At 43.5% G+C, this 27,681-nt stretch overlaps 1 protein-coding gene across 4 annotated transcripts in view; it reads left to right on the top strand.

Annotated features, from left to right (window-relative positions):
• CUNH11orf49 (chromosome unknown C11orf49 homolog) overlaps positions 1–27,681 on the top strand; it is a 226,603-nt gene that overhangs the window by 173,981 nt on the left and 24,941 nt on the right. For all 4 annotated transcript variants that reach the window (XM_033206304.1, XM_033206308.1, XM_033206306.1 and 1 more), the window contains exon 4: positions 24,603–24,687. In XM_033206304.1, the coding sequence (XP_033062195.1) occupies positions 24,603–24,687 (85 nt within the window). The remainder of the gene's footprint in view (positions 1–24,602; positions 24,688–27,681) is intronic.

The raw sequence follows: 27,681 nt of genomic DNA, 5'->3' as shown, positions 1-27,681 counted from the left end.
AGCATTCCTGTTTCTCCACATCCTCTCCATGTTTTCTGACTGTTTAATGATTGCCATTCTAACTGGTGTGAGATAGTATTTCATTGTGGTTTTGATTTGCATTTCTCTGATGACCAGTGATGATGAGCATTTTTTCATGTGTCTGTTGGCTGCATAGATGTTTTCTTTTGAGAAGTGTCTGTTCATATCCTTTGCCCACTTTTTGATGGTTTTTTTTGTTTTGTTTTGTTGTTTTGTTTTGTTTTTTCTTGTACATTTATTTGAGTTCTTTGTAGAATCTGGATGTTAGCCCTTTGTCAGATGGGTAAATTGCAAAAGTTTTCTCCCATTCTGTAGGTTGCCTGTTCACTCTGATGGTAGTTTCTTTTGCCATGCAGCAGCTCTTTAGTTTGATTAGATCCCATTTGTCTATTTTGGCTTTTGTTGCCATTGCTTTTGGTGTTTTAGTCATGAAGTCCTTGCCCATGCCTATGTCCTGAATGGTATTGCCTAGGTTTTCTTCTAGGGTTTTTATGGTTTTATGTCTAACATTTAAGTCTTTAATCCATCTTGAATTAATTTTTGTATAAGGTGTAAGGAAGGGATCCAGTTTCAGCTTTCTACATATGGCTAGCCAGTTTTCCCAGCACCATTTATTAAATAGAGAATCCTTTCCCCATTTCTTGTTTTTGTCAGGTTTGTAAAAGATCAGATCGTTGTAGATGTGTGGCATTATTTCTGAGGCCTCTGTTCTGTTCCATTGGTCTATGTATCTGTTTTGGTACCAGTACCATGCTGTTTTGGTTACTGTAGCCTTGTAGTATACTTCGAAGTCAGGTAGCGTGAAGCCTCCACCTTTGTTCTTTTCGCTTAGGATTGTCTTGGCAATACAGGCTCTTTTTTGGTTCCATATGAATTTTAAAGTAGTTTTTTTCCAATTCTGTGAAGAAAGTCATTGGTAGCTTGATGTGGATGGCATTGAATCTATAAATTACTTTGGGCAGTATGGCCATTTTCTATCCCTGAGCATGGAAGATTCTTCCATTTGCTTGTGTCCTCTTTTATTTCGTTGAGCAGTGGTTTATAGTTCTCCTTGAAGAGGTCCTTCACGTCCCTTTTAAGTTGGATTCCTAGGTATTTTATTCTCTTTGTAGCAATTGTGAATGGAAGTTCAACCATGATTTGGCTCCCTGTTTGTCTGTTAATGGTGTATAGGAATGCTTGTGATTTTTGCACATTGATTTTGTATGCTCAGACTTCGCTGAAGTTGCTGATCAGCTTAAGGAGATTTTGGGCTGAGACAATGGGGTTTTCTAAATATACAGTCATGTCATCTGCAAACAGGGACAATTTGACTTCCTCATTTCCTAATGGAATACCCTTTATTTCTTTTACTTGCCTGATTGCCCCAGCCAGAACTTCCAACACTATGTTGAATAGGAGTGGTGAGAGAGAGCATCCTTGTCTTGTGCCGGTTTTCAAAGGGAATGCTTCCAGCTTTTGCCCATTCAGTATGATATTGGCTGTGGATTTGTCATAAATAGCTTTTACTATTTTGAGATACGTTCCATCAATACCGAATTTATTGAGCGTTTTTAGCATGAAGGGCTGCTGAGTTTTATTGAAGGCCTTTTCTGCATCTATTGAGATAATAGTGGTTTTTGTCTTTGGTTCTGTTTATATGCTGGATTACGTTTATTGATTTGCATATGTTGAACCAGCCTTGCATCCCAGGGATGAAGCCGATTTGATCGTGGTGGATAAGCTTTTTAATGTGCTGCTGGATTCAGTTTGCCAGTATTTTATTGAGGATTTTTGCATCGATGTTCATCAGGGATATTGGTCTAAAATTCTCTTTTTTTGTTGTGTCTCTGCCAGGCTTTGGTATCAGGATGATGTTGGCTTCATAAAATGAGTTAGGGAGGATTCCCTCTTTTTCTATTGATTGGAATAGTTTCAGAAGGAGTGGTACCAGCTCCTCTTTGTACCTCTGATAGAATTTGGCTGTGAATCCGTCTGGTCGTGGACTTTTTTTGGTTGGTAGGCTATTAATTATTGCCTCAATTTCAGAGCCTGCTATTGGTCTATTCAGGGATTCAACTTCTTCCTGGTTTAGTCTTGGGAGAGTGTATGTGTCCAGGAATTTATCCATTTCTTCTGGATTTTCTAGTTTATTTACATAGAGGTGTTTATAATATTATCTGATGGTAGTTTGTATTTTTGTGGGATTGGTGGTGAGATCCCCTTTATCATTTTTTATTGCATCTATTTGATTCTTCTCTCTTTTCTTCTTTGTTAATCTTGCTAGCGGTCTATCAATTTTGTTGATCTTTTCAAAAAACCAGCTCCTGGATTCATTGATTTTTTGAAGGGTTTTTTGTGTCTCTATCTCTTTCAGTTCTGCTCTGATCTTAGTTATTTCTTGCCTTCTACTAGCTTTTGACTGTGTTTGCTCTTGCTTCTTTAGTTCTTTTAATTGTGATGTTAGGGTGTGGATTTTAGATCTTTCCAGCTTTCTCTTGTGGGCATTTAGTGCTATAAATTTCCCTCTACACACTGCTTTAAATGTGTCCCAGATATTCTGGTACGTTGTATCTTTGTTCACATTGATTTCAAAGAACATCTTTATTTCTGCCTTCATTTCGTTATTTACCCAGTAGTCATTCAGGAGTAAGTTGTTCAGTTTCCATGTAGTTGTGCAGTTTTGAGTGAGTTTCTTAGTCCTGAGTTCTAATTTGATTGCACTGTGATCTGAGAGACAGTTTGTTGTGATTTCTGTTCTTTTACATTTGCTGAGGAGTGCTTTACTTCCAATTATGTGGTCAATTTTAGAATAAGTGCAATGTGGTGCTGAGAAGAATGTATATTCTGTTGATTTGGGGTGGAGAGTTCTGTAGATGTCTATTAGGTCTGCTTGTTGCAGATCTGAGTTCAGGTCCTTGATATCCTTGTTAACCTTCTGTCTCATATTGACAGTGGAGTGTTAAAGTCTCCCATTATTATTGTGTGGGAGTCTAAGTCTCTTTGTAGGTCTCTAAGGACTTGCTTTATGAATCTGGGTGCTCCTGTATTGGGTGCATATATATTTAGGATAGTTAGCTCTTCTTGTTGAATTGATCCCTTTACCATTATGTTATGGCCTTCTTTGTCTCTTTTGATCTTTGTTGCTTTAAAGTCTGTTTTATCAGAGACTAGGATTACAACCCCTGCTTTTTTTTTTTTTTTTTTTTTTTTTTGAGATAGAGTCTCACTCTGTCACCCAGGCTGGAGTGCAGTGGTGTGATCTGTGTCTTTTAATTGGTGCATTTAGCCCATTTACATTTAAGGTTAATATTTTTATGTGTGAATTTGACCCTGTCATTATGATGTTTGCTGGTTATTTTGCCCGTTACTTGATGTAGTTTCTTCATAGCATCAATGGTCTTTACAATTTGGCATGTTTTTGCAGTGGCTGGTACCAGTTGTTTCTTTCCATGTTTAGTGCTTCCTTCAGGAGCTCTTGTAGGGCAGGCCTGGTGGTGACAAAATCTCTCAGCATTTGCTTGTCTGTAAAGGATTTTATTTCTCCTTCACTTATGAAGCTAAGTTTGGATGGATATGAAATTCTGGTTGAAAATTCTTTTCTTTAAGAATGTTGAATGTTGGCTCCCACTCTCTTCTGGCTTGTAGGGTTTCTGCCGAGAGATCCGCTGTTAGTCTGATGGGCTTCCCTTTGTGGGTAACTCAACCTTTCTCTCTGGCTGCCCTTAACACTTTTTCCTTCATTTCAACCTTGGCGAATCTGACAATTATGTGTCTTGGGGTTGCTATTCCAAGGAGTATCTTTGTGGTGTTCTCTGTATTTCCTGAATTTGAATGTTGGCCTGCCTTGCTAGGTTGGGGAAGTTCTCCTGGATAATATCCTGAAGAGTGTTTTCCAACTTGGTTCCATTCTCCCCATCACTTTCAGGTACACCAGTCAAATGCAGATTTGGTCTTTTCACATAGTCCCATATTTCTTGGAGGCTTTGTTCGTTTCTTTTTAGTCTTTTTTCTCTAACCTTGTCTTCTTGCTGTATTTCATTAATTTGATCTTCAATCACTGATACCCTTTCTTCCACTTGATCGAATCAGCTATTGAAGCTTGTGCATGCGTCACGAAGTTCTTGTGCCATGGTTTTCAGCTCCATCAGGTCATTTAAGGTCTTCCTACACTGTTTATTCCAGTTAACCATTCGTCTAATCTTTTTTCAAAGTTTTTAGCTTTCTTCCAATGGGTTCAAACATTCTCCTTTAGCTCGGAAAAGTTTGTTATTACCGACCTTCTGAAGCCTACTTCTGTCAACTCGTCAAAGTCATTCTCCATCCAGCTTTGTTCCATTGCTGGTGAGGAGCTGCAATACTTTGGAGGAGAATACTTTCCAATACTTTGGAAATCAGAAAAATTCTGATTTTTAGAATTTTCAGCTTTTCTGCTCTGGTTTCTCCCCATCTTTGTGGTTTTATCTACCTTTGGTCTTTGATGTTGGTGACCTACAGATGGGGTTTTGTTGTGGATGTCCTTTTTGTTGATGTTGATGTTATTCCTTTCTGTTTGTTAGTTTTCCTTCTCTAACAGTCAGGTTCCTCAGCTGCAGGTCTGTTGGAGTTTGCTGGAGGTTCACTCTAGACCCTGTTTGCCTGGGTATCACCAGCAGAGGCTGCAGAGCAGCAAGTATTACTGCCTGATCCTTCCTCTGGAAGCTTCGTCCCAGAGAACAGCCACCTATATGAAGTTGCTGTTGGCCCCTATTGGGAGGTGTTTCCCTGTTCGGCTTCACGGGGATCAGGGACCCACTTGAGGAGGCAGTCTGTCCATTCTCAGCTCAAACACCATGCTGGGAGAACCACTGCTCTCTTCAGAGCTGTCAGACAGGGACGTTTAAGTCTGCAGAAGCTACCTTTTGTTCAGCTATGCTCTACCCACAGAGGTGGAGTCTAGAAGCAGTAGGTCTAGACCTACTAGTAGCTGCAGTGGGCTCCGTCCAGTTTGAGCTTCACAGCCACTTTGTTTACCTACTCAAGCCTCACCAATGGTGGATGCCCCTCCCCCAGCCAGGCTGCCACCTGAGACTGCTGCGCTAGCAGTGAGCAAGGCTCTGTGGGCGTGGGACCCACCAAGCTTGGCACAGGAGAGAATCACCTTGTCTGCTGGTTGCTAAGACCTTGGGAAAAGTGCTGTATTTGGGCAGAGAGTGTCCCGTTTTTCCAGGTAGTCTGTCATTGGCTTCCCTTGGCTAGGAAAGGGAATTCCCCCAACCCCTTGTGCTTCCCGGGTAAGGCAACGCCCCATCCTGCTTCAGCTCACCCTCCATGGGCTGCACCCACTGCTTAACCAGTTCCAATGAGATGAACCAGGTACCTCAGTTGGAAATGCAGAAATCACCCGTCTTCTGCGTAGATCACGCTGGGAGCTGCAGACCAGAGCTGTTCCTATTTGGCCATCTTGTAACACCCCCCACTTATTTTGTATTTTATTTATTTTATTTTTTTGAGATGGAGTTTCGTTCTTGTTGCCCAGGCTGGAGCGTAATGGTGCGACCTCGGCTCACTACAGCCTCCACCTCCCAGGTTCAAGCGATTCTCCTGCCTCAGCCTCCCAAGTAGCTGGGAGTACAGGCATGCACCACCACGCCTGGCTAGTTTTGTATTTTTAATAGAGACGGAGTTTCTCCATGTTGGTCAGGCTGGTCTCGAACTCCCAACCTCAGGTGATCTGCCCACCTCAGTCTCCCAAAGTGCTGAGATTACAGACATGAGCCACCATGCCCGGCCTTATCCCCATTTTAATGATGATGGAATTGAAGCTCAAAAAATTTAAGTGACTCACTTGCCCCAGGTCATTTGTCTAGTAACTAGTAGAGCTGAGATATGAACTCAGGAACCCAGGATTGACTAACTCCAAAAAATGTGCTTTCAACCATGAGGACAATCCTAAGAGTCACCTGATCTATTTAATTAAATGTAGATTCTCACTCTCTTGACCCCAGGGATTCTGATTTTGCTTCGGTGGGTTTGGGGCAGGTGATTCATGATCATATGTTGAGATGCTTTGAGATATACTACATTGCTTTTAGGGTTTCACATCTGTATAGGGAGGCATAGGGATAAAATTCATTGAACATTTTTTAACTGCATACTGTGTGCCAGTTCCCATGGTATGTACAAGCAAGTGAGATGGAGTCCCTCCCCTCAAGAGTTGGTCTAATGGGATCTTCGAACCCTGCCTTGACTCTGTCAGACTACCTCACTTGAGCAAGCCACTTACTCTTTGAGCCTTAGTTTCTGTATCTGTAAAATGGAGATAGTCAATTATTTACTTCAGAGCAAAAGACCTGATCTATGATCCTGTGATTCCCAAGGCTCTTTTAAGTTGTGAAGGCACAGAGAGTGGACTAACTTCCAATGCTGAGAACAATAATGGGATGGTGATGGGTCAAATAGACAAATAAATCAATAATTCAACCACCAATAAATAGTGGAATCTGTAAAAGCATGTGCTTTGGAATCTGGCAGATCCATGATTCAAAGCTCGAATGTGCTTGCCTCTTGCTAGTTATGTAACTGGGCAAATTACTTCACCGTCCTGTGTCTGCAAGTAAAGTGAGGACAGTACTTAACCCTACAGGACTGCTGCAAGACACTCAGTGAGAATAATGATGCACAGCACTCAGTACGGCAGCTTAAAAACAGGTAACACCATGAGGCACTACAGAAGCAGTGATCAATAAATGGTTTAGAGACAGTAAACATCCAAAGATGCAGAAGAGTTTTACAGTTTTACAGCCTACTATTTTATAGTTTAAATTTGGGTACCACATTTTTTGTTGTTTTTAATATAACTTACATGGAAATCTTTTAAAATGTATATGATATGTATACAGTGGCCTTCCCTGCCATCTTATATAATTTAACTCCTCTGGGCATCTAAGCATCATCTTTGTCATCATAAATTATTTTACTCTGCTGGAAAACATTATTGCCTCCAGGGCCTACTGAAATATGCCCTAAATGCATCTAGATTATATTTTAAATATCTTTTTCTGCCTCTCTGTTAGGTCATGTAGTTGATGCCTAATTACAGTTCTTTTTCCTCTCCCTGTTTACCCTGTCTAATCTGTATTGGGCTTAGAAATTAGTGGCCAACCCTGTTAAAACTGTGAGTATAATCAGTATGTCTTGGAAGCCTGTAAGTTAGCCACACAAGCTTTTGTATGTGGACTTCATGAAATCCTCTTGCCTACTTGGAGACTTACTGACATTTAGATATTTGACATTGACTGTTAGTTAAGTTTTAAATTGACTAGATATTACTGTGTGGGGTACAGATACCTGAAAAAAAATCCCATTATTCTCAGCTTTGGAAGTTGATCCAATCTGTGACTTCACAAGTTAAAAGAACCTCGGGAATCATGGTCTCATAGGTCTGGCCTTTTACTGTCAAGTAAATAGCAATTGATTATTATCTCTTTTTTTACAAATAAATTGAGCCCTAAGAGTAAGTAGCTTGTTTAAGTGAGGTAGTCTGGCAGAGTCAAGGCAGGGTTCCAAGTCTCCCAAGCCTGCCCTTCTGCTCTGCCACGCTGTTCCCAGGAGGAAACAATCATCTGAGGCTGTGGAAAGGAAGGAAAACTATCAATAAATATGGTTAAAGATTAGAAAAATGGCCCAGCACGATGGCTTATGCCTATAATCCCAACACTTTGGGAGGATCGCATGATCCCAGGAGTTTGAAACCAGCCTGCGCAACATAGTAAACACAGTGACATCCCTACAAAAAAAAAATTGCTGAGCATAGTGATGTGTGCTTATAGTCTCAGCTACTCGGGAGGCTGAGGCAGGAGGACCACTTCAGCCCAGGAATTTAAGGGTGCAGTAAGCTATGATCACACCACTGCACTCCAGCCTGACAACAGAGCAAGACCATGTCTGAAAATACATATATATATATATGAAAAATGAAATCTATGGAGGATATTGTAACTATTCAGTTCTATGCCCTTATTTTAATAGATGTTTTTCCTGTCACTCCTGCCCTCATTTGAAGGGGTTTATAACCTTGTTATGCCATCAGTGAGCCTGAACATCTCTATAAGGGAGGACCGAGGGGCATTATAATAAAATCCAAAACATAGAGAGAATTATAAAAGATGATGATCTTTTCATCATGGACAAAATAAGGTGTAGTAAAGGAACTAAATGGCATTCAGGTGACTTGGGGGGAGGAAAGAGCCACTGAGAACGAGGGACATGGAAACAGGTTTCTGAAGGAAGGTACACACTTGACCATCTCTGTGGATGGTTTCCCGCCTGCCGGCCTTCCTTCCTTCCACAGCTTTGTTGAGATGCAATTTACATACCATAAATCAAAATGGCTTTTTAAAAAATAAATCCTAAAAAATTTTTTTTTTTTTTTTTTAGATAGAGTCTTGCTCTGTCGCCCAGGCTGGAGTGCAGTGGCGAGATCTCGGCTTACTGCAACCTCCGCCTACCAGGTTCAAGCAGTTCTTCCTTAGCCTCCCGAATAGCTGGGATTACAGGTGTGCACCATCATGCCTGGCTAATTTTTGTATTTTTAGTAGAAACGTGGTTTTGCCATGTTGGCCAAGCTGTTCTCGAACTCCTGACCTCAAGTGATCCACCAGCTTCGGCCTCCCAAAGTGCTGGGATTAAAGGCATGAGCCACCGCACCCAGCCAAAAAATAAATCTTATTCTTCTGATTGCAAGAAAGCACACATCACCCACAGTCCCCAAACACAGAGGTAACTACTATTGTTAACTGTTGATATATTCCATTATTTTCCCTATGCAAATTTTTCTCTTTTTTTTTATTTTAAAGCAAAGATGGAACCATACTCTAAATAACAATTTTTATTTTGCTCTTTCCTATTAATATCATGAGGTCATGTACTTTATTTTCATCTTAAACTCATTTCATCAGATGAATTAAATCTTTATTGTAAAAGCTTCCAAAGAGAAATTCCTCATCTGGGGTTGAAAATTCAGACGCCAACACTGGCCAGGCAGGTAAATGTAAGAAGCACAGGTGTTTTTGGTGGTAAACTGGCAAGGTCATCCTCTTACCCAACTCCAGCTGATTGTGGTCGTGCTGGAATGATGGCCCATTATTGCCAGATCTTCTGATTTTTTCTAAAAAAGAGAGCTATCTGAAATCTAGATTGTGTTGTAAGAAATATCTTAATGTTTTGCCTCGAATTTTAAAAAGTTCACTTCAAGTCAAACAAAACCTGCCTGCCAGCTATATTCTCTGTCCCAGACAGTGAGTGCTAAGAGCTTCATAAGCATTATCTCATGTATTCTTCACAGCAGTCTTGCTCCTCTAATGGTTACTTATTAGGAACCAACAATGAATAAAAGTCAAAATTCTTGCTCTCTTGGGGCTTCTGTTGGGGAGACAGTTACTGCTCTGGAGAAAAAATAAAGCAGGAAAACAAGATGGGGGCAGGGGCAGAGTTCACAGCATTCCCACTTTGCTAGGAAGTTATGTACTAGATGGTCAGATTATGGCTGGGCACGGAGGCTCATGCCCATAATTCCAACACTTTGAGAGGCCGAGGCAGGTGGATCACCTGAGGTCAGGAGTTCGAGACTAGCCTGGCCAACGTGGTGAAATCCCACCTCTACTAAAAATACAAAAATAAGCTGGCACAGTGGCTTGAACCCAGGAGGTGGACATTGCAGTGAGCCGAGATCATGCCATTGCACTTCAGCCTGAGTGACAAGAGTGAGACTCCATCTCAAAAAACAAACAAACAAAAACAAATTATGCACTACCCAGTCTTTGGGCTACTTCCTCAACCACAGAGAATGACAATGAAAGAATCCTAGAATGTTAGACCCAGAAGCAACCGTCACAATTATTGAGATTAAAATGTTTGTACATTTTCAAATAGTTCTTAATGGTCTTTTTTTTCTTGAGACGGAGCCTCATTCTGTCACCCAGGCTGAAGTGCAGTGGTGCAATCTCGGCTCACTGCAACCTCCACCTCCCAGGTTCAAGCAATTCTTCTGCCTCAGCCTCCTGAGTAGCTGGGATTATTACAGGCACGTGCCACCACGCCCGGCTAATTTTTGTATTTTTAGTAGAGATGGGATTTCACCATGTTGGTCAGGCTGGTCTCGAACTCCTGACCTCGTGATCTGCCTGCCTCAGCCTCCCAAAGTGCTGGAGCGTAAGCCACTGCACCTGGCCTTAATGGTCTTACTTTATAAAAATCCTTTGATGTCTTCTCATTGCTCATACTTTTGTTTATTTTCTTAATTTTAAAAATAGGTTATACATGAAAATGACAAAATTCAAAAGGGTATACAATCTTATATACTTTAAAATATATTTTACTTAATCTAATCAGCCTTGATCATTTATTTACATGCGAGGCATGATAGGAATAAATTGAGGCACAGAGTTAGTATCCAATGGAAGGCCACCCATTGATGGGGAAACCAAACCCCAGTGAGTAAAACCAGACTTTGTCTTTCAGAATTCTTGTGCATGAAAGAAGTTGGAGCTGGGTACGGTGGTTCACGTCTGTAATCCCAGCACTTTGGGAGGCCGAGGTGGGCGGATCACAAGGTTAGGAGATGGAGACCATCCTGGCTAACACGGTGAAACCCCATCTCCACTAAAAAAAAAATACAAAAAAGTAGCCGGGCGAGGTGGCGGCGCCTGTAGTCCCAGCTACTCGGGAGGCTGAGGGAGGAGAATGGTGTGAACCCAGGAGGCAGAGCTTGCAGTGAGCTGAGATTGCGCCACTGCACTCTACCCTGGGCCACAGAGTGAGACTCCGTCTCAAAAAAACAAAAAACAAAAAGTTGGGTGGATTCACCCTGATGCCACTGGATATTTTTCCTTTTTTTCTTTATTTTTTGTATGCCTGCCAGTCCCAGTGAAAGATAAGGATCAGGGTTCAGAAAGCCTAACTATTGTGTCGTTTCCCAGGATGGAGAGCACTATCATTTGGTTCACATTTTTATTAAAATAAGATGAGTGATTCACTCACATTACAGGCAAAGGATTCTTTACCAGGAAACCATACTTTGAAAAACAAAGCTGATGGCTTTAAGGAACCGTAACTGCTAACATCAATTTCCTTTCCCATCAAGTCCCAAAAGAGTCAGACACTCTTCTTTCTCTAGCTGCCTCATTCTCTTCCCGATACGTATCCATGTAATTATAGATAGGGTACATTACATATGCCCACAAAAGACAAAACAGCAGGAAAGACAAAGGTGGATTCATCTGAAGAGATGTGTGTGTTTATCTATACCCAGTCTTCTTTCTGGTTCTTGCTGTTTCTGTTCCTTACGTCTGTTTTTTCAGTTGATAGGTAGCCGTAAATCCATCATCATTGGTGGGAGCTAGCGGATTCTGACGAGAAAACAGGCTGTGGTCTTCATAAGCACGCCTACATGCTGGCCACTGTCCTCCCCTGCTCGCACACCCATCAAGAATCAGAGAACTTAGATTGTTGCTTTTTTATTTTTAGTCTGTCTTGGTTCCACTCACCCTCAGTGAATAACCCCGTTAGCCACTGCTTCTGTTTATATTTATTTAGAAAAGAAGGAAAATGCATTTTAAGAAAATCAAATGCATAATCTGTTCCACTTCTTATTTATTCTGTGGCTGCTTTGGACAGTGGAAAGCTCAGAGGAAGTATAATAACTTTTATTATTTCTTGTTTTCTGTGGCTTTCTCTCAAGTTCTCATCAGACAGTTTTGCTAATAACATAAAATTTCATCCTAACAATAAGCCTGATTTTAAATTGCAAAGAAAAAGGTAGTGGGGCCAGGAGCAGTGGCTCACGCCTGTAACCCCAGCACTTTGGGAGGCCAAGGTTGGCAGATCACTTGAGGTCAGGAGTTCAAGACCAGCCTGGCCAACATGGTGAAAACCCATCTCTACTAAAAATACAAAAATTAGCCAGGCATGGTGGCACATTCCTGTAATCCCAGCTACATGGGAGGCTGAGGCACGAGAATTGCTTGAACCCACGAGGCAGAGGTTGTAGTGAGCTGAGATTACACTGCTGCACCCATCCTGGGTGACAGAGCAAGATTCTGTCTCAAAAAAAAAAAAAAGTGGGAAGTATTTTTTATATATGTAAATTAAATATACTTTTCCTCATCTGTGTCTAGTCCTGTTAAAATTGCAGATACAGGCTTATAATGGCTTTAACTCTTTATTAATTTTGTTGCCTCTTCTCTATTTTCTTATAGGCATCAGTAGCAAGTCACCTAAAATAGAAAAGGCCTGTTAGTTTTGGGGGGAAGCAAGGATGTTACGAGCCAGATAGACTACATCTGACCCTGGAGCCACCCTATGACAAAAGGTGATAGAAAGTGATGGAATAGCTAGTGGGAGATTTAAATGTTCACAGTAATAATCACTGGCCAGGTGCGATAGCTCACACCTATAATCCCAGTGCTTTGGGAGGCCAAGGCAGAAGGATCATTTGAGGCCAGGAGTTCCAGAGCAGCCTGGGCAACATATCAAGACTCTGTCTCTAGAAAAAATAAAAATGAAAAAATCAGCCAGGCGTGATGGTGCACGCCTGTAGTCTAACTACATCCCGCCTAGGCTAAGGTAGGAAGAGCGTTTGAACCCAAGGAGTTCCAGGCTGCAGTGAGCTATGATCATGCCACTGCACTCCAGCCTGGGTGACAGAGCGAGACCCTATCTCTAAAAAAATTAAAATAATGGCCAGCATGGTGGCTTACGCCTGTAATCCCAGCACTTTGGGAGGCTGAGGCAGGTGGATTGCCTGAGCTCAGGAGTTTGAGACCAGCCTGAGCAACATGGCAAAACTTTGTCTCTACAAAATATACAAAAATTAGCCGGGCATGGTGGCATGTGACTGTGGTCACAACTATTTGAGGAGCTGAGGTGGGAGGATTGCTTGAGCCCAGGAAGTGGAGGTTGCAGCAAGCCTACGTGACGCCACTGCACTCCAGCCTGGGCAACAGAGCAAGACCCTATCTCAAAAAAAAAAAAAAGAATAAAATTAAATAATACACAAAATAATAATAGCAGTTGCAGCTAACATTTAATGGGTTCTCACTGTGGGAATTCACTGTGCCAGGTGTTTTTCATCCATAGACGAAGGAAAAGCAGGCTGAGTTCCCAGAGACTTACAGCAAAAAGAAAAGGACATCATAGGGAGCCAGCCTGTGTAGCCTTTGAATGAGAAGGCTTGATCTGATCCAGGAACTACCACTTATGTGGCAATTTTGTCCTTTGCTGAGCCTCATTTTCCATGTCTATAAAAATGGGAATTAGGCCGGGGGCGGTGGCTCAAGCCTATAATCCCAGCACTTTGGGAGGCCGAGACGGGTGGATCACAAGGTCAGGAGATCGAGACCATCCTGGCTAACACAGTGAAACCCCGTCTCTGCTAAAAAAAAAAAAATACAAAAAACTAGCCAGGCGAGGTGGTGGGCGCCTGTAGTCCCAACTACTCGGGAGGCTGAGGCAGGAGAATGGCGTAAACCTGGGAGGTGGAGCTTGCAGTGAGCTGAGATCCAGCCACTGCACTCCAGCCTGGGCGACAGAGCGAGACTCCGTCTCAAAAAAAAAGGGAATTAATATCATTTTCTTTTCTCTGCCCCACAAAATTCTTATGGGGATCAAAAGTGATAATGCATATGAAAATGATTTGCATAATTCTACCATGTCTGCAAATATGATGAGCCATCAGCACTATTAAAAGTGAGGCGATAGAGGATTGGCAGTGCACTGACAGTCCGGGACAGTGGCGCACCTGCCTTCAGGCAGGAACTCTGTTATTCATTCATCAATAAAGAAAAAGGCATGATAAAATAATCATGAGATAACAAATAAGATCGTTTCAGCCACCCACTGGCTGGAGCTAAGGAGAACTTTGATAAATTGTGCCTTTTGTTACACAGGTGCCATCCCACCTGTGTCTGTGTGCCTTAAATGAAGGAAAGTAATAAGAGTAGGTACTGTTGATTGGATGCTTATCTGTGCCATGTACCAGCACCTTAATTTACCATCTCTTCCTTTTAAAAAAATGATTTTTTAATCCTCTCAAGAATTCATGATTAGCATTATCATTATTCATAACATTATTACTATATTCACTCTCATTTCTAATTGGCTTGCCCAATGTCACATGGCTAGTTAGCAGAAGAACCAGGATTTGGACCCAGATCGGCTGATTCAGGAGCCTTGATTTTTTTTTTTTTTTTTTTTTTTTTTTGAGATGGAGTCTTGCTGTGTCATGTTGCCCAGACTGGAGTGCAGTGGTGTGATCTTGGTGTACTGCAACCTCCACCTTCCAGGTTCAAGTAGTTCTCCTGCTTCAGCCTCCTAAGTAGCTGGGATTACAGGCACGCACCACCAGGCCCAGCTAATTTTTGTATTTTTAGTATAGACGAGGTTTCACCATGTTGGCCAGGCTAGTCTCAAACTCCTGACCAAGTGATCTGCCCGCCTCTGGCTCCCAAAGTGCTGGGATTACAGGCGTAAGCCACCATGCCCTTCATGAGCCTATACTCTTAACCATTGCACTATGTAAGACCCACTTAGGTGTTAGGGCCTAACTGCCCTTTGTAGAGCTCTAGAATTTTAAAGTAGCACCTCAGGCCTTCTTTCCTCAACTTCTCGTCTGGGTGAGAGCTGTTGAAGAGAAAGTTGGCTAAAAAAGGCTTTGTTTTTATAGATATTAAATATTGAGATTCCTTACAAGATTTTCATTTGTTATTTCTTTGAGACAGGGTCTCACTCAGTCACCCAGGCTGGGGTGCAGTGGTGCAGGCTGCTTACTGCAGCCTTAACCTCCTAGGTTCAAGCCATCCTCCCACCTCAGTCTCTCGAGTAGCTGGGACTACAGGCGTGTGCCACCATGCACAGCTAATTTTTTCATTTTTATTTTTTATGGAAATGAGGTCTCACTATGTTGCCCAGGCTGGTCTTGAACTCCTTGGCTCAAGCAATTCTCCCGTCTTGGCCTCCCGAAGTGCTGGGATTACAAGCGTGAGCCACTGCACCAGACCTAGATTTCTATTTTTTAAAATGTATATATATAAAAACATTTTTTTCAGTCCGGGTGTGGTGGCTCACAACATCCTTATTTTACAGGTGAGAAAACTGAGGCCTAGAAAAGTTGTGCCCAGATAGGTATAATCCTTTGCCGAAGTCAGACCAAGTTCTTTTCTCTATCATGGTGTGTCTCTATATAGGCTTTTCCCCCCTAAAACAACATAAAAACCTTCATTCTGGCCTTAAACCCGCCCCCCCGACACCCCGCAGAAAAAAATTTAAAATTCTGCTTCTTTTTCAAAGGTTGAGTGAGGTATATTACCATTGGGAGGGCGTGATGTTTTCCCTTGCCCTTACTCACCATTAGGAGGGATTAAGGTTTAATCTCCAGTTTAGCTGTTGTGCCTGTTTAACCATTTCTGTTCAATTAAGAACAGGAATGGGTTTCAGGAGTTTGTAACAACACCTGCTTCTTGGAGAATTATACCTTGGCCCTAAGGTGTCCGTTTCAAAGGGCCCACCCTGTCCTCCTGTTTCCAAACAAAAATGGGAAGTGGTAACACCTGGTGGAGCTGCATGAGCACGTGAGTGGTGGTGCAAATTCTAGGCTGGAGTCACTTTGATGGGCTGCCGGAGCCTTTGGGAGCTTATGGTGCCAAGATCCTGCTCTACATTTTGGTGTCCAAAACTGCCTTCCATTTCCTCAATAATGGGTAGGAAACTGTGTCCATGCCAGAGTAGCTAGCCCCGTTGCTCTTAGAGAGGCTTTTTTTACTCCTGGCACTGGTGCTTCCTTCCACAGTGCCATACGGCTGCCCACCCTAGCCACGTGCAGCCTGTGTTTCACGTCCTCAAACTTTCTAAGACAGGACCTCCCCCAGAACAAAGCCTTGCCTTGGTCCTCCAATCGCGAATGGCCCCATCATGATGAACACACCCCCAAGGGTTTGACACAGTACAGGGGAGTCTTATCAGATCAGGCCTGTGGTTTAAGCCACCAGTGGTGGCTCAGGATGGCCATGGGTCTCCTAAAACCTGATCAGATTGCCATGGTATGTCCTACATGACCCTGGGAAGAATGTTGAGATCCTGGTTAGAAATGCCCGAATTTCTTTAAATCTTTACCTGCTGTGTATAAACAGTTCCTGGAGAGTTGTTTTTGTTCATTTTAAACATTGCCATAAAATTGTTACTGTGCCTGATTTAATACTTTGCCTAGAACAAAGATACAGCCAAATAGAAATAGACTAAATACATTTCTAGCTTGGTGTTTGGCTTAGTCATAATAAAATATAAAACTAAAGGGGCGGCCAGGTGTGGTGGCTTACGCCTGTGATCCCAGCACTTTGGGAGGCCAAGGCGGGCGGATCACGAGGTCAAGAGATTGAGACCATCCTGGCCAACATGGTGAAACTCCATCTCCACTAAAAGTACAAAAATTAGCTGGGCATGGTGGCAGGCACCTGTAGTCTTAAGTACTCGGGAGCCTGAGGCAGGAGACTCGCTTGAACCCGGGAGGCGGAGTTTGCAGTGAGCCGCGATAATGCCACTGCACTCCAGCCTGGCGACAGAGCAAGACTGTCTCAAAAAAACAAAACCTAAAGGGGCTTTCTGCCGCCATTGGAACACACTGAAGATGCTCTGGGGAGTAATGAGCTGGCAAAGGATAGTGTTCATAATGGCCCAAATACTTTACCCCACAGGTATCATTCGAGGCCATTGCTTCTCATTCCTTTTGTAAGGTCATTTCCCATTCAGTCAACTAATTATCATTGCCTTCCATTTGTAATATAAAACAACAGTGCTGCCAGAGGAGATAAAATTGAATATCAGAGCCTTCTCTTCTTCTGGGTCTTTGCTTGACAGGAACATGGCCCTAGTAGGGTAGCAATCTTTCTGTGACTTGTGATACCAACTGCTACATGGGGAGTGATGCCGTCAGATGTCTTGCCTCCTTCTTCCCTTCCCCCACACTGTCCCTCACTCCCTTCCCCCTCCTCACAGAGTAGCACTGAGAAGTATTTACTCAGCTGTGGCCTGGTAACAAAGCCTTGGTGCCCTAGGGATTGGAAGGGGTGGTGTGGTCATGCCCCAAACTATCCATGTCCTTCCAAGCATCTCTTGGCAGAGCAACCTGGCTGAGGATGAGTGTCATTTAGAGTGAGCCTTCACAACCCCTGCATAAAAGAACATAAAAACAATTGCAGCTGAAAATTGAAGAGTCCACACATGGGCTGTGGTATTCTCTGGCCTCTGTGGTAGTCCTATTGAGATCATGCAGCCAACCAACTAGAGGCTGTTCAGTCCTCTGGGATTCCCATGGCTTATAGCATTTCATTATCTTCAGCTCTTGTCCAGCACTAGCTCACACAACCAACATGCAGGCACTCACACAAATGAATTTAGACTGAGCCCCATTTCATCCCCCATACATTTAGAGCTAAAAGTCTTTGACTTTAGGCTTTAGGGAAGGCTTTCTCTGAAGGAATGAATATATGGCCCCAGTTCCTTCCATTTGGCACTCCTCCATGGGTCTTCTTTAGTGACCCTGAAAAAGGTACCATTTCCCAGGAAGAGGAGAGGTATCCGATCTACAACTACCTTCCACCACAGTTCTTCTGAGCAAATGTGGGTACGCATGGTGCTCTGCAGGGAGGATGTAGAAATGACTAAGCTGCTCCCACAGAGCTTCAGAAGCAAGACTTGCCACAGCAAGAATTCAGTCCAGATGTCAAAAAGACATCCTTTTCCTACAAGTGAGAATGAGTTAGCCCTTGAATATATTGGGAATCAATAATTTCTGACTAGATTCATTTTCTTGGCTAAAGTAAATTCATCTAACACTCTCTAGGATTAGAGTGGATATAACCAACAGAAGAATATTTTGAGTCAGAGCACTGCTTATCTTGAAAGCAGTAGTATTCATGCTACAGTTGTAATAGCAATAAAGTTAATTTCTGCAAAGTGAACCCTAAGCTTCCTTTGGTTTTCATAGACAAATCAGTGACACGGCCTGGTGCAGTGACTCATGCCTGTAATCCCAGCACTTTGGGAGGCTGAGGCGGATGGATCACCTGGGGTCAGGAGTTCGAGACCAGCCTGACCAATATGCTGAAACCTCTCCTCTACTAAAAATATAAAGATTAGCCTGATGTGGTGGTGCATGTCTGTAGTCCCAGCTACTTGGGAGTCTGAGGCAGGAGAATCGCTTGAACCTGGGAGACGGAGGTTGCCATGAGCCGAGATTGTGCCACTGCACTCCAGCCTGGGCAACAGAGTGAGACTCTGTTGGAAAAAAAGGAAAATTGGTGATACATTCTTATGAAAAGAAATATTCAAGCTGATTGAATTGAGCACTTGGTGCGAAGGCCAACGAGCCCATGAAGTGTAGTACATCGGCCATGGTTTATCATGTTTACTGAGAGTTATAGTACCTAGCATGTAGGGGATTTTCCTTTTTTCACACTTCACAACTACTGGCTTCTCCTCATACCCCTTAAGTTTGCAGAAATGCCTCCTGTGCCTGGAGATCTCCTATCTCTGTGTTCACACAGTGACCAGAACTTTATCCCTGTGAATTTTTATTTGGGTCACTATGTGAGGCATTTTTTTTTTTTTTTTTGAGACGGAGTCTCGCTCTGTCGCCCAGGCTGGAGTGCAGTGGCCGGATCTCAGCTCACTGCAAGCTCCGCCTCCCGGGTTCCTGCCATTCTCCTGCCTCAGCCTCCCGAGTAGCTGGGACTACAGGCGCCGCCACCTCGCCCGGCTAGTTTTTTGTATTTTTTTAGTAGAGACGGGGGTTTCACCGTGTTAGCCAGGATGGTCTCGATCTCCTGACCTCGTGATCCGCCCGCCTCGGCCTCCCAAAGTGCTGGGATTACAGGCTTGAGCCACCGCGCCTGGCCCGTGAGGCATGTTTTTATGTATTCATTCCTTCAACAGATGTATACTGCAATGCACCAGGCATTGTGCTAATTGCTTTAGCTAAGTTCAAAGATTCCTTAATTTCAGGACTTCAAGTTTTAATCAGTTAATAATTATAAAATAATGCTACCACTTATTGAGTACTTTGCTAACTATTTTCAGAAAAGTATATATATTACCTCTTTTGATCTTTTACAATTCCATTAGGTAGGTACTGTAATTATTACACTTTTAAGACAAGGAAACCAAGGTTCAGGGAAGTTGTACAGCTTGTCTAAGTCATGCTGATGGCAAGTAGTAGAGCCAGGTTTTGCAGCCAGGTCATCTGATTGCAAAGTCAGAGCTTGGCGCTAATACAGCTGCCCTGCCCAACCACCCTGCGCTGTTTAAAGTGGCCGGCCTGAAGGGTATCTGTATGTTTAACTTAGATATAAAGTCTGTCAGTCATCTAGTGTGAATAATCCTATCATCAGAAGTCCTTCACAAACCAGCTGGATCCCACCTGCTAGGGTGGAACTTGCAGGACCTTCAGAGCCTGTGCTAGGCCTAGGTCTGAATCTCAGCCCTTTTCCTAGCTGTTTCCTTGAGAAAATGATTATGCCTCACTGAGCTCTAGTTTCTTTATTTCTAAAATAATAATAGCAAGTACTAACAGACGGCCCTTATGATGGGTCAGACACTGTTCTAAGCACTTTACATTAACTCACAACAACTCTGCAATGTTCATACTGTCATTTCGTAAATGGGGAAACTGAGGCATGGAGAGCTTAAAGGTTAAGTAACTTGAAGTCAGTGGCAAAGCTAGAATTTGGACTCGAACAATCTAACTCCCAAGTCCATGCTATTAACCACAACGCTATGCTGTGCTGCCTCTGGAGAAGATAGGATCAACGGCGTAAAACACCTCTGGTCTGGAGCCAGCCACACAATTGGTGAGACTAGTGCAAGGCTTAGAAGAAGAAAGTTTGGCAGTCTGACCACCCACGAAAGGAGACACACAAATTTGTGGAGAGTGTTCTGATTTTGATCTTACATCAAAACCTTATTATGTCTTTGCCTTTGAACTTGCAGGACCTACTGGCTGACACTCTTCTAATTGTGGGGAGATTTCTAGAGGTGTCTATTGATACACAATACTTAACTCCCCTGCACCTGCCAGGTAGAAGAGTGGCGGGCATGAGATGGGGATGGGGATGAGAGACCACGGTGTGGCCACCAGCACAGGTGTCCCCCAGCCCATGTCCTCTGGCCTGAGGCTGCTGTGCTGGAGCCTCGGTCTTCGCTGTTGACAGTAATTAGAACCTTTAAGACTCGGTTGCTTACGTGGAAAATGTCAATTCACTTGAATTGTCTTCTTGATCCAGTTCATCTGGAGCTATTTAGTTCCTGCAGTTAGTTTGGAGGAGAAAACAAGCTCTTAAGCCTCACACATTATAGCTGATAAGATCAAGGTGCTGACAATGTTAGCTGGGTGGGCTTTCGAGCCAGACTGCCTGGGTTTGAATTCCAGTTCTACCTCTTAAGTGTGCACAATCTGAGTTTTTGTTTCTGTGAAATGAGGGTAATAGTAGTGAAGATTAGTGAGGTAACATATGTAAACCCCTTAGATCAGTGCCTCCCCGAGAGACGTGCTCAATAAATGTTAACTGTGTTATTGTTAAGCCCCTCCTGCCATCAGCCTCCCTTCTCTCCCTTCGAGCCTGAGATCTTGCTCAGGGAAGACAGGTCCCCTTCCTCTCCCCTATCCTGGACCCTCCTCTCCTTGCTCACCAGCTTATTTCATCCCTCTAAATTTTCTCATCCTCATCTGTGAAATGGTACTGGGAATAATGGAGTCTACTTCGTAAGGTAGTATGCTCTGAAGGCTAAGTGAGTTAATTTTTTTTAATTTTTTATTTTTTTGGGGGGCGGCGGGGGATGGAGTCTTGCTTTGTCGCCCAGGCTGGAGTGCAGTGATGTGACCTCAGCTCACTGCAACCTCTGCCTCCTAGGTTCGAGTAATTCTCCTGCCTCCCGAGTAGCTGGATTACAGGCACCTGCCACCATGCTGGGATACTTTTTGTATTTTTAGTAGAGATGGGGTTTCGCCATGTTGGCCAGGCTGGTCTCAAACTCCTGACCTCAGGTGATCCACCTGCCTCGGCCTCCCAAAGTGCTGGGATTATAGGCATGAGCCACTGCACCTGGCCTAAGTGAGTTAATTCAAGAGCTGAGCACAGATCTCCATGACTACTCACTCTCTTTACAGTTACTGCTGGAGCACAAAAGGCTGGGAGAAGGGCCTTTGAGATCTTGGACAGTTCTAAGAGCTAAAGGACCCAAAATGGACAGGAGCATTAGGGTGAACTGGTGCCCAAATGCAGGCCACAGAAGCTAGGGGGACTGCTAGCTTGTTCATCATAATGGGGAGCCTGGAACAGAGCAGGCACATGGGAATAGGAAGTGAGTGGCCACTGCAGGAGAGTGTTCAAAACGGATTTGGCTCAGGCAACCCAACAGAGAACTTGCAAGGCAGAACACTTTTAGGTGTTTAAATGTCCAAATTCAGCAACAGCCAGGCTCATGCCTGTAATCCCAGCACTTTGGGAGGCTGAGGTGGGAAGTTTGTGACTAGCCTGGGTGACGGCACGAGACCCCGTCTCTACAAAAATTTTTTAAATGAGTAGGGCTTGGTGGCATATGCTTGTAGTCCCAGCTACTTGGAGGCTGAGGCAGGAGGATCGCTTGAGCTCAGGAGTTCAAGACTGCAGTGAGCTATGCCACTGTACTCCAGCCTGGGTAACAGAGTGAGACCCCCCCATCATAATTAATTAATTAATTAAAATTTAAAATGAAAAAAAAACCTCAGCAACAAATACCTTCCTCCTCTCTTCTCCTTGCCTCCAGAATTTAAAAACAGAACCAAAACAAACTCCCACTGTTTGATGTTACTAAGTTCTAGACATTCTGCTAAGGACTTTATAGACATCATCTGTCTTACAGTTGACTTTAACCCTGAAAAGTGTCGGTATCACTTGCATTTTACAGATGAGAAACTGAGACTTAGAGATGTTAAGCAATTTGCCCAAGATTACATACCTGGTGAATCGCAGAGCCAAAATTTGAATCCTAGCCTATGGAGCAGAAAGGGAACAAGCTCCCATATGCTTATCAGTATTCTGATTTTGAAACAAGTCTTACCACTCATAGTTCTCTCAGTACCCACTGTACAACAGCTGAGGAGTGTCTTGAAGTAGCAGAAATCATCTGCCCTTGATATTATTTGGTCACTACTTCAGTAGAATTAGAACTCCTCTCTCCACATCCCCAACACAGAGTCTGCGTGGAAGAATAATAATAACAATAATATAACTACTCTCTCCACAATTAAAAGTTGTTTATTTGCTTGCATTTTCATTAATCTCTTTATATGACTACTGTCCTCACTTAACATTTAGAAGAGTCAAGTTCCAGAAGTGGTGCTGGATGTATTCTGTTTTTCATATTTTTAAGAGCTTTTGTCGTATTAGAGAAGCACACAGTGATTTTTGTAAATCATTCTTCTGTCCTCAGAAGCAAGTATTTGAAGTACATGAGTTAGAATAATATCAAAAACCTGAAGAGGGCCTAGGGTCTAGAAACCAGGAAGCTAATGTTGATTCCTAGCATTGTCTTTCTTAATCAAGTAACACTCTCTCTCTTTCTCTCTCTCTCTCTCTCTCATTTTTTCATTTTCCTTCATTCTGTTATCTTCCCAAGGATATTTTGTAGGTAATTTGGGAGATAAATGTAAGTTCCTATGAAACACTCTGACTCTCCCTAAGAATGCTATCAGATATATCCACCAAAGTTTAGCCTAGAAAAGCACTGATGATTCAAAGATAGAACTTTCCTTTATTTACTCCCTGCCCTGCCGGAAATCACTCTTCTCTTCTCTCTAGATGGTGAGTTCTGGAGTGAGAATAAAGTGGGAACACACTAGATTCAGTGGCTTTTCTCCCTTCCCTTCACCTTTTTCCTCACCCCAAGCCTGAGACCACGAGTGGCGATGACTCCCTCCCTTGAAGAACAAGACCTCCTGCCAGGCTGTGCCCGAGGTCAGGCGAGTGGGAAGAGGAGAGTGCCACAAAACCATCTTGATCCTTTGACCTATATTGACGCTGAGTCTGTTCCTTTGGTGTTTCTGACTTTGGCAGTGTGGTTAGTCAAACTCTCTGTCCCCACATTGAATTGAGCTTTGATGAAAAAGTACTAGGAACCCAGGCCTTTCCCTGGAGATTTGGGGTTTTTGTCTTGGAAAAGCATCAACCGAACTAACAGGGGCAGAAGATCTGGATTCCTGTGGCTTGAGCTAACTTAGGTCCAAAGAAACCAAGTGCCTATGATCATCATCTTCATTCCCCAAATGTAGCCATGCCCTCTGGATTCCCTCCTCTCACTCATCCTCCTCCCAATTAGGCAGGCTTCGGGGTGGATTGCTCTCACTTTAGCATCACCGGGCCCTTCCATATTCGAAATGCTTTGGTATATGGTAATACTTGCACATTCTTACTCCTTGTCTGATCTAAAATCTTTTGCCTTCAGTACATGCAGCAACAAAATAACTTAAGCATCAGTGTATTTCTTCTCCCTTGGAATCCTATAAATCTCTCTGAGATTCACCTGTCTAGGTTATCTGCTGGACCACAGAGCCTCATCTTGGCTCACCTCTCCCGAAGCACTGCTTCTGTATATCAGGAATCATTTGGTTGCCTTGACTGTATATCTTGGACCTTTGTCTTGGCTTCTTATAATAGGATGACCAGATTTGTGTTCAGGCATTCAAAAGAAGCCAGCCTGCTGCAGTACTGGATGACAGAGTAATGAGGTCTGTGGGTTTCTATGCTATACTCTTCTCCTCCATACACAGCAAGACTGTTTCCCTTAGTACTGCTTCCAGATATTCTGTGGATGGTCTTTGGGCATGTGGTGGGAAATGTTACCATGCCAGAGAATTTCAGCAGATTTAACCAACTTTGGAATAACTTGTTCTTCCAGATTTTTATATACAGGGAAACCCAAAGAAGGCTGATGAAGGTGCCTCTCTTGTTTGCTCTCTTCACCCGACCAACTTTCATGCCAGTGAGGCTCCTTTGGTCAAAATGTTGTAACTGGATGCTTCCCACCCAGGAAAAGCTTTGTAGAAATATTGATCTTAAAAATCTCACACCTGGAGGTTAGAGACTAGCATACCCTTAACACTGACTTGCTTTTAAAAGAGCAACTCGGCCGGGCGCGGTGGCTCAAGCCTGTAATCCCAGCACTTTGGGAGGCCGAGACGGGCGGATCACGAGGTCAGGAGATCGAGACCATCCTGGCTAACACGGTGAAACCCCGTCTCTACTAAAATATACAAAAAATTAGCCGGGCGAGATGGCGGGCGCCTGTAGTCCCAGCTACTCGGGAGGCTGAGGCGAGAGAATGGCGTAAACCCGGGAGGCGGAGCTTGCAGTGAGCTGAGATCCGGCCACTGCACTCCAGCCTGGGCGACAGAGCGAGACTCTGTCTCCAAAAAAAAATAAAATAAAATAAAAGAGCAACTCTACCAAGACCAAGTCTGAAACTCATGAAATGAACAAAAAGAGGCCAGTGACTTGAAATGCAGAGACCTAATGTGTTCCTCTCCATTTCCACTTCAGATTTGCTGACCATGAAAGAATATCACTGTTTGCTGCAATTACTGTGTCCTGATTTCCCGCTGGAGCTCACTCAGAAAGCAGCCAGGTATGTCTCCTGGATTCTTGAAACCAACTCAGCTCTCTGTGGGCCGCTGCTTCCTAGAGAAACCTGAAGTGTATACAAATGAAAAAAAGGAGCATTTAGGAAAGAAACTGGCAGTGGGAGAGGGGTCTATTTGGGATGTGCCCCAAAACATAATAGATTCTGCATTTCCAAAGGGAAGCGAAATGATCCTTTGTGGTTTCTGTGGGGAGCCTCAGGGTCTGAAGATAGAGTTGGAGGGTGGTGAGATGAAGATGAAGAAAAAGGCTAAACCCCTCCAATCCCCCCTCACACACACACACACCCTAGAGGATATTCTGAGAAAAGAGGGGCTGCATTTTTGTGTTTTCACACTACTGTAAAGATACTACCCAAGACTGTGTAATTTATAAAGAAAAGAGATTTAATTGATTCACAGTTCCACGTGGCCTCAGGAAACTTACAATCATGGCAGAAGGCAAAGGGGAAGCAAGGACCTTTTTCACATGGTAGCCGGAGAGAGAAATACAGGCAGGGGAAATGCCAGACGCTTATAAAACCATCAAATGTCTTGAGAACTCACTCACTATCACAAGAACAGCATAGGGGAAACTGCCCATGTGATCCAATCACCTCCCACCAGGTCTGCCTCTCAACACCTGGGGATTACAATTCGGGTTGAGATTTAGGTGGGAACACAAAGCCTAACCATATCAGGGGCAAGGGTTGGCAGTGACTTGTGATGAAGAGAGTTGAGGTTGGGGACCAGAAGGGCGTAAAGGTGATAAAGCCCCAGTTGAAGGAAGGGCACATTATATTATTTATGCCAGAAGAAGCTTTTAAAGATCCGTCCAGAACCAAGACTTGGCAGAAATAGTTAGAAGCCCCTAATTTCTGTGTTGGGTTTCACCATCATTCACAATTTTTAACCACATGAGGTATATTGGACTATGCCTCAGTTAACTTTTACTTACTTAACTCAAAACCTGAGCTAGGCCAGGCGCAGTGGCTCACACCTGTAATTTCAGCACTTTGGGAGGCCAAGGCAGGCAGATCACCTGAAGCCAGATATTCAAGATTAGCCTGACCTACATGGTGAAACTCCATCTCTACTAAAAATACAAAAAAATAGCCAGGCACGGTTGCGCTTGCCTGTAGTCCCAGCTATTCAGGAGGTAGAGGCAAGAGAATCTCTTGAACCTGGGAGGCAGAGGTTTCAGTGAGCAGAGATCGCGCCATTGCACTCCAGCCTGTGCGACAGAGCAAGACTCCATCTCAAAAAAAAAAAAAAAAAAAAACCCGAGCTAGGGTTGCAAATGGACATGTAGCAAAAATCATGTTTATTGAAGAATGCCTTACCTTCCTTAAATCATATTGAATGCATTTACCTTCACTGTTCTGTTTAAATTTGTTTACCTTAACTATCTCACCTAATCCTTGTAAAAACTGTTACTTCCTTTTAAAATGATCCTTTGTGGTTTCTGTGGGGAGCCTCCGGCTCTGAAGACAGAGTTGGAGGGTGGTGAGAGTATTAGGCAAACAACAACAACAAAACACACACACAAATACACACCCACACTCCCACACATACCCCTAGAGGATATTCTGAGAAAAGAGGGGGCAAGGGTTGGCAGTGACTTGTGATGAAGAGGGTTGCGGTTGGAAACCAGAAGGGCGTGAAAGCAACTGGGCGCGGTAGCTCATGCCTGTAATCCCAGCACTTTGGGAGGCCAAGGTGGATGGATCACCTGAGGTCAGGAGTTCAACATGGTGAAACCCTGTCTCTGCTAAAAATACAAAAATGAGCCTGGCATGGTGGTGGGCACCTGTAATCCCAGCTGCTTGGGAGGCTGAGGCAGGAGAATCACTTGAACTTGGGAGGCAGAGGTTGCAGTGAGCCGAGATTGTGCCACTGCACTCCAGCATGGGGAACAGATCTCTTTTTTGAGACTGGATCTCAAAAAAAAAAAAAAAAAAAAAAAAAAAAAAAGGCATGAAAGTGATGAAGCCCAGTTGAGGGAAGGGTACTGTTACTGCTCACTTCACTGAAGTGGGAACTGAGGCTCAGACAGGATGACAATGTGCGAATATACTGATAGCTTGTAAGTAGCAGTGGTGGGACTAGAACTGCAGTCAGCCTGAATCCAGAGATGGGGGATCAGGAGCCCAAGAAGATTCAGAGTCTCCTCATGCTCCCACCTCCCTGTGTCATGGCATCATTTCTGCTTTGTGGTTTGACCCACTGAAAACAAAGTGCATTGGCTGCACTGCACCAAGAATCAACTCACTCCTTTTGAAACGTGCCAGCCAACTCCTCCACTGACTTGGAAGATGGGAACTCCATTGCTCCCAGTGACAGACACCAGCCTCAAGGTGGGGCAGGGTGTTTTGCAGCTCACAGCTCATGACCTAGTTTTGCTGGTCATGTGCGAAACCTGTTTAGTGATCACACACTCAAAATTGTGTAGGTTTTTTTCTCCCTCATTATTCAGTGGATAATTTTCTTTCCTGATGGCAACTGGCCACTGGTAAAAGCTGCAGTTCAGGTTTTATAATTTTAATTTATCTGCTATCCAAAGGAGATTTGGATATTTTTTTCTTCACTGAAAAAAAAAAAAGTACGGGAGATTATCTCTTGTAATTTAAAAGCAGCCAAATGGAGTTAGCTTTAAATTTCCATGATTGTTCCCTTTTGGGCAGAAATCATTTTATTAAAAAAAAATTTTTTTTGTTTATTTGTTTTCTTTGAGACAGAATCTCACTCTGTCGCCCAGGCTGAAGTGCAGTGGTGCAATCTCGACTGACTGCAACCTCCACCCCGCCTCTCCCTGGGTTCAAGTGATTCTCCTGCCTCAGCCTCCTGAGTAGCTGGGATTATAGGTGTGCACACTATGCCCGGCTAATTTTTTTTTTTTTTTTTTTTTGTATTTTTAGTAGAGATGGGGTTTCACCATGTTGCCCAGGCTGGTCTCAAACTCCTGACCTCAAATGATCTGCCCACCTAGGCCTCCTAAAGTG

Source organism: Trachypithecus francoisi, unplaced genomic scaffold (assembly GCF_009764315.1).
Source record: "Trachypithecus francoisi isolate TF-2019V2 unplaced genomic scaffold, Tfra_2.0 Lachesis_group8, whole genome shotgun sequence".
Classification (NCBI taxonomy): domain Eukaryota; kingdom Metazoa; phylum Chordata; class Mammalia; order Primates; family Cercopithecidae; genus Trachypithecus; species Trachypithecus francoisi.
The sequence above is the reverse complement of the archived record's forward strand: the minus strand, read 5'-3'. Positions and strand labels throughout refer to the sequence as shown.